General features: G+C 56.4%; 1 protein-coding gene across 1 annotated transcript in view; it reads right to left on the bottom strand.

The window, feature by feature from the left end:
- Positions 1-1,093: 1,093 nt before the first annotated feature.
- Positions 1,094-13,225, bottom strand: part of LOC130021557 (vacuolar protein sorting-associated protein 33A-like) — a 53,585-nt gene continuing 41,453 nt past the window's right edge. The window contains 11 exon segments of the mRNA XM_056112316.1: positions 1,094-1,181; positions 3,061-3,097; positions 3,100-3,204; positions 3,207-3,219; positions 4,391-4,536; positions 5,183-5,312; positions 5,965-6,032; positions 6,650-6,776; positions 8,372-8,562; positions 11,409-11,583; positions 12,074-12,190. Of these exon segments, the coding sequence (XP_055968291.1) occupies positions 1,094-1,181; positions 3,061-3,097; positions 3,100-3,204; positions 3,207-3,219; positions 4,391-4,536; positions 5,183-5,312; positions 5,965-6,032; positions 6,650-6,776; positions 8,372-8,562; positions 11,409-11,583; positions 12,074-12,190 (1,197 nt within the window).

Here is a 13,225-nt window from a genome sequence, read left to right as displayed (position 1 = left end):
AGCTCGAAGAGCAAGCCGGCAAACAGGACTGAGAGAAGGTGACTGGAGGTGAGGCCGGTCTCCCAGCTGCCCTGCAGAACCCGCCAGGGGACACCCCACATGCCTCGGAAAACTCACGGACACCCCACATGCCATGGAATCCCCCCAACGCTCACAGCCGCTCAGTTCTGACTCACACCCGCCCTTCCATGCAAAAGAGCTGAAGGAACAAGGATCCCCAGGTCAAAGCTTCTAGTGTCGGGGCTGGAACGATAGTACAGCGGGGAGGGCATTTGCCTTGCATGCAGCCAACCTGGGTTCAAATTCCGGCATCCCATATGGTCCCCTGAGCACCGCCAGGAGTAACTCCTGAGTGCACAGCCAGGAGTAAGCCCCGTGCCTCTCCGGGTGAAAAAATTAACAATAAAAAGATAACACTGTGGAGGTGTGCAGACTGGGGGCGGGGTGCAGAGGGAGACCTCCCAGAGAGCCTGGCCCAGAGTGAGCATAACATCCCCAAAGACCCCGTAGGATGGCTCCGCCAGGTCTGGGGTGCAGCCTCACACTTGAGTCTAAGCCACCCTGGTCAGGATTCCAAAGAGCCCTCAGAAAAGAACGGAATACTCTGCATTGGAGCAGACCACAGAGGATGATGCAGGGGAAGGAAAGCATTAGGGGGCCTCTTTCGAACTGCTCAGGGGCCCAGGTGACTGTTCAGAGCGGGAACTGTGTCTGCCTGCGGACAGCTAAGCCGGCTCCTGCCCGGCCCTGCCCAGCCCCGAGCACCCAAACAAAACATTCATGTTTAAAAACGGTGTATTACTACAGAGACACCTCTAACAACTCCCACCCGGCGAGGCTCAAGGGATAGGCTCTGCACTCAGGAATTATTCTGGTGGTGGTTTGGGGACCACATGGGATGCCGGGGATTGAACCTGGGTCAGCCTCGTGCAAGGCAAATGCCCTCCCAATGTATATTGCTCCAGCCCTTGTAATTCCTCTTTAAAAGCCCCTAGGGCTCCGAGTGTGTGTGTGTGTGGGGGGGGATCGGACACGAGCAGCAGACTCTGTTCTGTGAGGGCTGGAAGGTCCCTCATATTCACACGAGGAAGCCTCAGAGACGGACCTTGGTGAGGGCGCCTGGGCCCTTGGCAAACTCCACCAGGTGGGGCGAGCCCCCCAGCGCCTTGAGCCCAATCTGACTGCTCACATGACACACGCCAGGGTGCCCATGTTCTGGGGTCCCTTGAGCAGAATACCCGGAGTGAGGGCCACTGCGAGCAGCTCAGGTGAGCAGAGCCATGGCTTCCCCCACCGGGATGCGGGCTCGGGGGCCATCGTGGCTCAGGGCGGGAGAGAAGATGTGAATGCAGCATCCACGGGGGGATGTGGGGCCCTTGGTTCCGACCTGTCTCGGGTCTGCCTGTTGGGATGGCCCCACCCCGCCTGCGCAGGGCCAGGAGCGACCCTGGGTGTGACCGAGACAGCCCCTACCCTCAGCTGGGGTGACCAAGCCGCTTCCTCAACGCTTCCGCACTGCTGACTGGGAACAGAAGGAGCAGAGAGGCCTCTCCCAGACATGCAATGAATCGCATGGAAGGTGAACTCCGTGTCCTGTCACCACACAGGGCCGGGCAGGCCCCTGTCCTGTCACCACACAAGGGCATGCAAGCCCTTCCCTGCTCCAAGACTGGGGTGGGGAGAGACCATCGGGGGATCCCAGGAAAGTTCTGGATTCCACAGGCCGAAGCCCAGGGACGTGAGCAAACCCATGGGTAGCTGGGTGACAGCAGCCCAGAACACAAGCGAGCCCCAGGTTCTTTCTCTTAAGGTGCTGCTGAGACCAACATGCTGAGGGGAAAGGGGGCCCGGAAATCTGGTGATGCACCTGCGTTCTGAAAGGTCAAGTCCTGAGACCAGCAGTACCAGTACCACAAATCAACTCACATGGCCAAGAACGCAGGGAAATGCGATCGCGTCTCAAACACACCTGCACAAGCTTCCAATGGCAGAGGGCGCAGAGGGCGCAGGCAGGCACCGGGGGCGCTGGGGCCGTGCACGGGTTCAAGTTGACTCCCTGGCTTGGCACTGGGGGTCACACCAGGCAGGGCTTGGAGGACCATATGGAGTGCCAGGGAACGAACCCGGGTCTGCCAGGGGCAAGGCAAGTGCCCTACCCACCTTACTATCTCTCTGGCCCTGGTATGCCGTTTTTAGAGGACATTATCAAGCTGATGTGTTTCCCCCTTGCATCTTCCCCTTCATTTCGGTATTTATTTTCCCTTTCCCTCCCTTTCTCGCTGAGGCTGAGGGTCGCACACTCTAGGTGGTGGTTACCCACTTGGGGGCGGGGGGGGGGGGTTCTCACTCGGCCTGCCAGAACTCCAGCCATGCCCAATTTTCCCTATTTACAGCGAAGAACACGTCATAGGAAAAGCATCTGGTTGAAATCTCACATAAATCAATGCTTTTGGGTCTACAGATTGTCTTAAGGGACTAAGCATGGAGAAACCTCACCGCACAGAAGAAAGAGCCAGAGTTCTGGCCCGGGCGCCCCTAAGAGCCAAGCTGACACTTTGAAAGAGAAATATTTCAGAAGTGCTCCCTGTCATAAAGATAGTAAACAAAACATATAAAATCATATTTGCAAACAAAAATCCATCTTTCTGAAAAAGACAACATTTAAAAAAGAAAAACTCCGGGGGGCCATATATATAGTTCAGTGCAAAGGTGCTTCCCTGGCATCAAAGAGTCAAATATGGACCCCTGAGAACCCCCTAGAGTAATTCCTGAGCATCACCAGGTGAGGCCCGAAGCAAAAACCAAAGCAAAGCAAACAAATAAATATGTGCTGAAAATAACTAGTAGGAAACAGGCTGGGACGGGCGTGTGGGAGAAACAGAATTTCCCGCACACCCTGCACCCAGCCCTGAGGTCACACTGCAGAACCTCAAGAGTTTGAATGAAAAATGTAGGCAATTGTATTTCTAGAAAATGAGAATGTAAGATTAGAGGCTTCAGGTCTTGCCAAGACTCAATCAAGGGGAAAGGCAGGTCATGAAAATAAAATCCCTCACAAACCTATGTTTCTTCTGCAGGCCCGTGGGCAGCGGCTGCGCTCCTCGAAGTGGGGGCCCGGGAGAATGCGCAGAACTTCCTCGATTCTGCGCCAACCAGGCCGGGAGAGCAGCTGGGCCAGCCGCATGCTGAGGGGGGCATAGCCGAGATGTCCGTGGGGTTCTGCGGAGGGTTCGAGAGGGACACCTGGAGTCAACCAACTCCTCACTGCCTAATGGGCCATGGGATTTTTCTTTTTTTTTTTTTGGCGTAGGCCATACCCTGCGGTGCTCAGGGCTCCCTCCTGGTGCTGCACTCAGGGATCACAACGTGGGTTGGCCGCATTAAAGGCAAATGTCCTCCACGCTGCCGTCCTGAATTTGACTTTGGGGAGGAACACAGTGTGCTCCAGCCTAGCCCGCTGAGCCCTGCCATCTCCACCCTCTACCCAATTCCCAATCTCTCTCTTCTCTCCTTCTCTCTCTCCCCCCCACCCCCACCCCTACAGCTTTATGCATCAGACCTCGTGGTGCAGAGCTGACGCATGGCTCTGCCCTCACCTCTCCTGGCCCTGAGTCCTTCTGTCTCAAACCAATCTCAGAAAGCTGCTTGGTGCCCCTGTGTGCTGGAAGGTGCCAGTGCCCGGCAGCCCGTGCAGAGGGCAGGGGTGTGGCCAAACCCCAGCACCGCTGGGTCTGAACATTCAACGGTCTGCCCAGGAAAGATTCCATCTGACCCCCACAGAAGAAAAACTGTTCATCGATTTGGTGAGAAACTTCTCCTATGGAAACTTGGCCAACTGGGGGGACGGAATGTGGAGAGCTCTAAGCCCAGCCAAGCTACTCTCAGGCATTCTTCCGGGGGCGAGGCCCCAGGGCACAGCCACGCCCAAATCTCCCAAGAGTGAGAGTGACAGCACCCAGCATCACAGTGACCCCCAGTCTGAAACTCCCCTCTCTCACAGTGACTCTGAGTCCAGCAGCCCCAACTGCCCACGGTGAGTCAGTTGTGTTGGTCCCCAATCCTCTTACTTGAGGCTGGCCTTTTCGCTGACCAGAGGCTTCCTTGAGTCCAGACCAGCCTCCCCCTCCCTGAGGCCTAAGTGGACAAGGGCCCCCGCTTCCCACCCCCAGCCCCCATCTTCAAAAAGTGTCCCCCAACAAGCCCCACTCAGTCCTGGCTTCTGCAAGGGCAGCGCCTTCCCACCAGCAGGACGCCACACCACTGGGGAAATGTGTGTGTATGTCTATGTACGTGTCTGTGTGTGTGCTGGCGCGCGTGCATGTGCGTGAAGGCTCGGCTCGCCTATTAGATGGTGTGCATGTGACTGCGTGTGCTCGAAGACTCGGCTCACCTGCTCATTCACATCGTCCATCCAGAGGCGCAGGGTCTTCCGGAAGGTGGGGTAGCTGTTCCTGTCCCCCTGCTGGGGCCGCAGCAGCCTGGCCTTCTCCAGGTTCTGTAACGTCAGGATGTGCTCGTAGCCGTATGTCTGCAAGAGAAGTTGGGGAGCCTGCTAGATCTCCCACTTCCGAAGAGGGAGCGAACATTTTCACTCTCATTCTGATACTTTTGTTCTTGAGTCATACCCGGCAGCATGCAAGACAAGTGCCTTACCCCTTTCTAGCTCTTGGTTTGTTTTTTGTTTTTTTTTCTTTTCAGGTCACACCCGGCGAAGCTCAGGGGTTACTCCTGGCTCTGCGCTCAGGAATCACTCCTGGCGGTGCTCGGGAAACCATATGGGATGCTGGGAATCGAACCAGGGTCGGCTGCGTGCAAGGCAAACGCCCTACCCGCTGTGCTATTGCTGTAGCCCCTTTCGAGCTCTTTGGACCCCACATTTTCACTTTAAAGCCAGAATGCATGGGCCCAAGGTAAGGAAGATAGATGACAGTGTACTGAAATAACTGAGTAGGAAAAGGAGGCCAAACACACCTCCTGACGTGCTATTTTCCAGATGTCTCCTTTGTTTTGTTTGCTTTTGCCCCCCACTTCCTGTGCTCAGGGGTCAGTGCTGGTGGGGCTCAGGGGACCCATATGGGTGCCGGGGATCGAGCCTAGGTGGGCCACGTGCAAGGCCAACTGCCTTTTTAAAAAATTTCGCCCTTGGCAAATGAGTCACTTAGAAACACTGACCTGGAGAATTTCTCTTTTTTGTAATAATCCAGAACCTTCTGCTTGAGCCCACTGTTGCACACCGACTGCAGGCAAATGAGCCTGAGCACCTTGATGAGTGGATGCTTCTGGGCGATGCAGTCCTCGATATAACTGTTGACCTAGAGTCATGGCAGGTTTGTGCGTGAGCGCCGGGTCTGGGCCTGCAGGCCTGGGCGTTCCCGGGCCCCTCAGAGGCCCGATCAAGGAGAGGCTGGAGATTGGCTCACGCTCCTGCCCACACTCCCTGGACAACCTAAGCTCCAGGGGCTGCGGGCGGGTGCAACTGTCCCACTTGTCAGCCACACCTGAGCAGCATCAGTAAAGTAGCAGGGACTGTGGGGAATTTGGGCGCTTGCTTGCTGCAAGTGAGAATGCGGGATTTATTGACAGGCAGACAGGAAAAGGGATCATACAACGCACGCTCTTAAATTATCCGTGATGGGCTTCAATAGTCTTGGGCTTCAGGGCTGGGTCTTGTTTCTCTGAGGACAGCAAACAGCAATGGAACACATGCACACACACACACGCAATGGAACACACACACACACACACACACATGCACGAACACACACACAATGGAACACACACACACACACACCACCCCCGGTCAACAGAAACCTATCTCTTGGCAGAATCTCTTTCCGCACATTTTGCACTGCCCTGACAGGTATTTAGGCCAGACACGGGAATCAAAGCGATTCCTTTCCTACCTCGAGTTCTGTTTGCCAATCTGGTTAACTATCGGCTAAAACGGTTTTAGTGTTCACGTACCTGATCAGTGTCTATTCCAGACATCAACTCCTGCTCCCCGGTTAACTGATCAAAGAAGTCTTCAGACGCTGAAACATAATTCACACACGAGCATCTCAGAAGTGGGAGAAATGCTCATTTCTCCCGGAGGCATGCAAAGTAGCAAGCAAGCACCAAGTTTAAGTCATCACCGGGAAGGCACCTTCCAGAACAGTGAGGCTGACGGCCTGTGCCCCAAGGTGCGCCTAGACACAGAGCCCCGGGGCCTGGGCCCTAGCAGCTCCCCCTTCAATTTCCCAAGGGCATTTTACTTTGGTTCGTTTGGGGGCCACCCCCGGTGGTGCTCAGGGATCACTCCTGGCAGGCTTCGGAGACCATATGGGACTCTGGGACCCAACCCGGGCCGGTTGTGTGCCAGGCACTGCAGTACCGCTCCAACTCCAGCTCCTTGCAACATCCGACTGAAACCAACCTCAGCAATCAGTGCCAGGTCTGGCGAAGCAGTGCTGGCGCCACCCGGAGCCTGGGAGAGCCCTGCTGCACCACCTGACCCCGCAGAACCCAACAGTCACACTCGGAACATTTCTGCGAGGACACAGCGGCTAGCACAGGGAACAAAGCACAAGTGAAATAGTAGCCGGGGCCCCCAGAAGTAGCAGGGAGCCAGTGACACACCCTGAGCCTGAGCCCGGGACAGGGCACTCACTTGTCACGTCCTGGATGCGCTCGGCGATGGAGGTGTGGTTGGCCAGGGAGCCCCGCGCCGCCTGCATGTGGGGTAGCTGGGAGACGAACTGCTTGATCTCGCCCACCGTCTTGGCGTTGTGCCTTTCCTGAGGGAGGGGAGAAGGTCACGACAGTACTGGGGACAGCACTCAGGGCCACACACACACACACACACACACACACACACACACACACACACACAGGGCGTGCCCCAGTCACAGCCACAGCAGTGCTGGGAAGGTACCCAAGGCCACACACACACACACACACACACACACACACACACACACACACTGTGCCTCAGCCCCAGCCCTGGCTGCCAAGAGTGCATTTTTAAGAGTTTGGGTCTTTGGGTTTCCCAGGGCATGTTTGAATCACGTGCAAGGCAGTGCCCCGGGCTTCCTTCTGGCCTGGAGCTCAAGGATCACTCCTGGCCTGCACCGGGACCACATGGAATGCTGGGGAGTGAACCCAGGTCAGCTGCATGCAAGGTAAGCGCCTGGCCCGTTGTGCTATCCCTCCGGCACCCCCAAATTAATTTTTAGTGTGAGAAACGGACACAAAACGAATTCGGCTATAACCAGATCCCACAGCCACACGAAAATAGAAAAGGCAGGTTGGTGGGTCCAGGGACTCCGACAGCCACTTCCTGCAGCACTGGGAGACCATGTGGACAGGGAGGGATCCCAGGGGCCACGCAGGCCACACCTGACACTGCATGGTCCCTGCCAGGGATGTGGAGCTCAGCAAACTGCCTTGAAGCCACAAAAGCTAACGCTCGTATAGCCTGAGACCTCAACAACAGCAAATCAAGTGTAAAACGTTTCCTGGGTCCAAGCTATACAGTGGGGGAGGCGCTTGCTCAGTCCCCGGCCTCCCCACAGAACCCCGAGGCCTGCCAGGAGCCAGCCCTGAGCACTGGCAGCGGGAAGGGAGGGAACTGGACACCACGGCGAGCTCGGAGCTGGCACAGTGAATGCCCGACACTTCTTATCCATAGCTTTATAAGTCACGATGAGGAAATAAAAAATTGAGGAACAAAACCCAAGTGAGACAAAAGCAGCTTCAGAAATACAACAACCATGGGGTCAGAGTGACAGAACAGTGGCGAGGTGCTCGCCTTGCATGCGGCCAGCCTGGGTTCGATCCCCAGCATCCCATGGGGTTGCCTCAGCCCACCAGAAGTGATCCCTGAGCGCAGAGCCAGGATTTAGCCCTGAGCACCTCTGGGTGTGCCTCCCCTCAAAAACAAAATCCAAAGAAATACAAATACTGATATAGTGGAGATAACTCCTAAAAAAGATGAAATCAGGAAATCCATCCTTCAAGGGAAAAAGTGATTTTTAAAAACTTCCCCAGAGTTAAAAAATTCAGCTTCTATCATTTTACTGATTCAGGTTTCAAAAGTGACCTGAACCCAGAATAAAGAGCAGCAGGAGGGCGCGAGGCGCTAAGGAAGCTGGGGGCCGGGGACTGTGCTCTCAGTATCACCCGCCGTCCCCGCCTGCTCGGGCTGATCCCGGATTCCCTAGATGCAGGAGCTAGCGGAGATGCCGCCACCGCCAGCGGCTGGGAGGAAGGAGAGAGGGACAGGGAGTGCGGACGGTGACTGGCAAAGGACCTGACACCAGGAGAGGGCCTGGCACCACCTTTCCCCAGGCGCCCGCAGCCCGCCTGCCGCCTGGCCCCAGGCCCCAGTCACCTCAAAGGCGGCCGAGATGACCTTGGCCTTCTTGCTGAGCACGGCGCCCACGGCGTTGAAGTTGCAGTCTCGGATCTCGGCGTGGAGCTCCTCGGCTGAGTTCAGCGGCAGCTTCTTGGCCTCTGTGGGCAGGTCCTGCCCGTCACCCTGCCTCTTCGGGGCGAATTTCTCGGGCGGCAACTTTACATGACCTGCACGGGAGGGGACACCCCAAGTGAGACTCCAGAGACTTCCTGTCAGGGGAGAGCACTGGGCTTTGAGTCACTAGCTGTGCACGAGCAGAGGACGCTCACACTTTTCACGCACGGCTTCCCTGGCCTGGCCCGTGGGCCGCCTTCTGCCACTGCCAGCCCGAACCGAACTCAGGATGGGGCCACCCGAGGAAACATGCCCCCGGGCGGCCCACTGTCTGTCCTGCTGGCGCGTGCAAGTGCATGCAGTCTACACCGACATCTCAACAAGCCAAGAGGAGCCCAGGATGGGGCTGGAGTGATAGCACAGCAGGGAGGGTGTTTGCCTTGCACTGGGCAGACCCTGGTTCGATTCCCAGCATCCCATATGGCCCCCTGAGCACCGCCAGAAGTAACTCCTGAGTGCAGCGCCAGGAGTAACCCCTGTGCATTGCCAAGTGTGACCCCTGTCACTGTCCTCCCATTGTTCATCGATTTTGCTCAAGCGGGCCCAGTAACGTCTCCATTTTGAGACTTGTTACTGTGTTTGGCATATCGAACACGTCACGGGTAGCTTGCCAGGCTTTGCCGTGTGGGCAAGATACTCTCCAAAAAAGAAAAAGAAAAACAAGATCCCAGGAATCACCTCAGCATGGAAGTGTGCATGAGGGCGGAGACAGCTCCGAAGGCTTCTTTCCTTTCTTTTTCCTTTCTCTGATATTTGGGCCACACCTGTCAGTGCTCAAGGCTTATTCCTGGCTCTGTGCTCTGGGCTTATTCTTGGCAGTGACTGGGGGAACCATATGCGGTCCTGGGGACCAAACTCACCCTAACTGCTGTTCTGCCTCTAGCTCCAAATTGGTTCCTTTCAAAAAAACATCTCCAGTTTCAACACAAATCCCGACGTGTCTACATACAATCAGCTCCACTGCTGTGGGTCCAGAGAGACGGGTCATCGGGGGCAGCACACGCTCAAGTCCAGCTGTCTGTTCCTCTGAGCACTGCCCCGTGTGGGCCCTGAGAACTGTGGGGTGGAGCTGAGAATCATAAAGCAACAAGAACTCCTGCATCGGAGAATGTGGGGAGAGAAAGTGACCGACGGAAGGAAAATATTTCTCGGATGCTTTCCAAATCCTAAGTCCCTCCGAACAGCCCGGGCGCCAGCGTCTGGAGACAGCACGCCACGGGACCCGGGGCCTGAGCACATGCTGAGATACACGAGGTCGGCAAGACCTCGCATTCCAGCTCAAAGCAGAGGGGCAGCCGCTGGCCCAGGCAGCCTGCACGCAGCTCCTGCACGGGCCTGCCATCGCCCTCGGTCCAGCCACGGGCGCAGAGCTGGGGGGCTATGGGGAAGCCCAATTTCCCCTTGTTTTTCAGATTTCTCTTAACGGTTTCTTTTGGGGGGGGTTACACCCAGCGATGCATTGGAATTACTCCTGGCTCTGCACTCAGGAATTACTCCTGGCGGTGCTCAGGGGACCATATGGGATGCTGGGAATCGAACCCGGGCTGAGCCGCGTGCAAGGCAAATGCCCTACCCGCTCTGCTATCACTCCAGCCCTCTCCCTTAATTAAATGTTTGATCAGCAGGAAGTGTGTGATATGAAGAGACTGTGAGTTCCCGAAACTCCTTCCTCCCGGAGGCACCCCACGAGTCCCATCTCTCACACCTCCGCACCCCCAACCCCAGCACCTCTGCCAGATCCCCCGAGAGACTTGCAGAAGCACCAGGAGGTGGGGACCCCTCGCACAGGGTGCTCCCGTGCCAGGACAGCTCGGAGCAGGAGTCTGGGGAGGGGCTGTGTGTGTGGCATCACCCCCAGCTGCTACCAGGCACAGCCCTGGTGGCTCCAGGGCCACAGACTGGCCCCACAGAGCAGAAAATCACCGAGATCAGCCCCACGGCCCCTTGGGCACTGCTTACGACTGTCCCCACAAAAGGAAACAACTTAAGAGGTTATCCTTCGGAACAACTGGTAAAAAACAAACCGGAAACACCTTCATAATCATTAAAGAGCAGGAAAACGGGTTGTTGTGTGGAAATGCCTCCACATGTGGTCCTGCTCTGCTTCCGTGGCCGCCGTCACTGAGCCACACATTCACCACTGCAGAAACACACACACACACACACAAGCCATCGCAATCCACTCTGCAATAACAAGCTTGGCACACTGGACAGACAGCACTGTCTGGACTCGACCAGCACTCAGCGGCTGCAGGGCTCTGTGTCCCCAGAGAGACCCCATGCAGTTAGCTGCATCCCCGTCCTTCCAGACCGGGGCTCCATCCCCAGGGCTGTTTCCCCAGCCCACAACCAGGGCCACTCCTGAAGGCGCCGGAATTACCCCTCTTGAGGCCTAGGGCTCCCTGTTCTGAAGAAAAGACACAAATCAGACTGTGGGAAACTTCTCAGACTGTATCCCAGCAGGAGCTACTCCCGGCTCAGTGCTCACTGGACGAGGCAGGAGTGTGGATGGAACTGAGCGCTGGCTGTGTGCCTGGCACTAGCCCTGTGAGCTTTCCTAGTCCCCACTCAGATCTGAAATGCTACAGAATCTAACATCCGGGGCCAAACCTCCGTGACCTTGGACCCAGGCACCCCTCAGAAACGCTCTATTCCTCACGCCTCCCTGGGCGGCCCGAGCAACGGGGCTGCACACCGCATGGCCCTCTGCACAAGGCCTTCACCTCGGTTTCCCCGATGGTGACCTGGCTCGAGCTCGCTTTAACCTTGGGCTGAAAGTCAGTGCCTGACATTTTCAAGTATTCTGACTTACACACAAAGGCCGCACCTTCGAAAACAGACACTTTTGAGATTGATTTTACTCAGCTAACCTATTAGTAACTGATGTCACTTCACTTACTGTTCTGGATGCCATAAATTTCATCGATGAGTCCCTCGTATGTCAGCTGAGTCGAAAGGGGCGTTAATAAATCCACATTTCGATCAAGCAACAAGAGGTTATCAAAAACAGGAAATATGGAATTCTGGCTTCCTGCAAACTCTCTCTTCATCCTGATCATCATATTGGCCACTTGCTGGAAACAAAGTACAGAACCAGGCAGAGCCTTTTTAGCAATGGGCGGATTTTAAAATGAAGCTAAAAAAGAGTCCGGCAATCCAAAATTTAAAAATAAGACGGAAAAAAATCGAACAATAAAATAAAACAAGATAGGCCTGAGACGGTATGGTGGGTAGGATGCTTGCCTTGCAGGTGGCTGACCCAGGTTCAATTCCTGGCACCACATACGATCCCTCAAACCCTGCCAGGAGTGAGCCCCGAGCACTGCTGGGTATGGAGAGGGTGGGAGGAGGGAGAGGGCGAGAGAGGGAGGGATGGAAAAGAAAAGATAAAGAACAGAAAAGAGAAAAGGAAAGAGGGCTGGGAGACAGCAGAGGGGCCAGGGGTCACGCCTTGCACGCAGACAGCCTCAGTTTGGTGGCCCTAGCACAGAGCCAAGAGCACTGCGAGGTGGAGCCCCAATCTCCACCCACAGGAGAGAGGCCCCCCTCCCCGCCCCGGCTCACCCTGGCGCACTCGCCCTTGCCGAAGATCTGGGGGATGGTCCCGTACAGGGCCTGCAGCGTCATCAGGTCCTTGGCCGCGTGGTACAGGCTCGTCTGGTCGCTGTCCAGGTAGCACTCCTGTGGGAGAGGGCCGGGCGCCTGGGCACAGGCTCTGCGAGTCAGCACTGAGGCCCCAAGGCAGCGCCTCTACTGGGGGTGAGCATCGCTGGGCGGGCGAGGAAAGGCTGGCCTCTGCATGCCCGCGTGACCCCACAGCAGGACACTCTGGGCTTGCAGAAGGGCAGGCAGCCTCTCCCACATACAGCAGCGAGTGTCACAGGGGACAGGAGCAGGGCAGCCACGGTCTCGGAGAAGGGCCACAAGGTCCATTTAACACACAGACAAAAAGAAACATCTTTGGCCCAGAAAGAGGGAAGAGGACGCACGCGCCCCCAGCCGGGCGGTTCAGCAGGGCTGACAGAGCACACACGGCCCCCAGCGGGGCCTCAAGATCACTCCTGCGCCTCAATCCCTTCATCCAGTAAGTGCAGAGAGCAGAGGAGGGAAACCACGCAACGTGCTTCACCTGCACTCCACCTGATGCGGAGGCACTGCTGGTGCCCATCGCGGGACTCTATTTTTTTTCTTTTTGGGTCACACCCGGCAATGCACAGGGGTTACTCCTGGCTCATGCACTCAGGAACTACTCCTAGTGGTGCTCGGGGGACCGTATGGGATGCTGGGAATCGAATCCGGGTCGGCCTCATGCAAGGCAAACGCGCTACCCGCTGTGTTCTTGCTCCCGCCCCTCATCGTGGAATCTTTGACCCTGTCTAAGGCAGCGGCCAACAGGCGTGCAACCCAAAGGCGTGAGGACAAGGGGTGCAGACTGGGGGCGGGGTTCCTAGGGAGACCTCCCAGGGAGCCCGGCTCAGAATGAGCACAGTATCCCCAAAGGTCCCATAGGATGTCTCTGCCAAGTCTGGGGTGTAGCCTCACACTTCAGTCCAAAACATCCTGGTCGGGATGTCCAAAGAGTCCTCAGAAAAGGACCAGAAATTCCGCACTGGAGCAGAGCAGAGAGGAAGATTCAGGGGAAGGAAAGCATTAGGGGGCATCTTTCGAACTGCTCAGGGGCCCAGGTGACTGTTCAGAGCTGGAACTGTGTCTGCC

The sequence above is a fragment of the Sorex fumeus genome, unplaced genomic scaffold (assembly GCF_029834395.1).
Source record: "Sorex fumeus unplaced genomic scaffold, SorFum_2.1 ptg000017l, whole genome shotgun sequence".
NCBI classification, from domain to species: domain Eukaryota; kingdom Metazoa; phylum Chordata; class Mammalia; order Eulipotyphla; family Soricidae; genus Sorex; species Sorex fumeus.
Note: the sequence above shows the minus strand (reverse complement) of the source record. Positions and strands in the feature narration are given on the sequence as shown.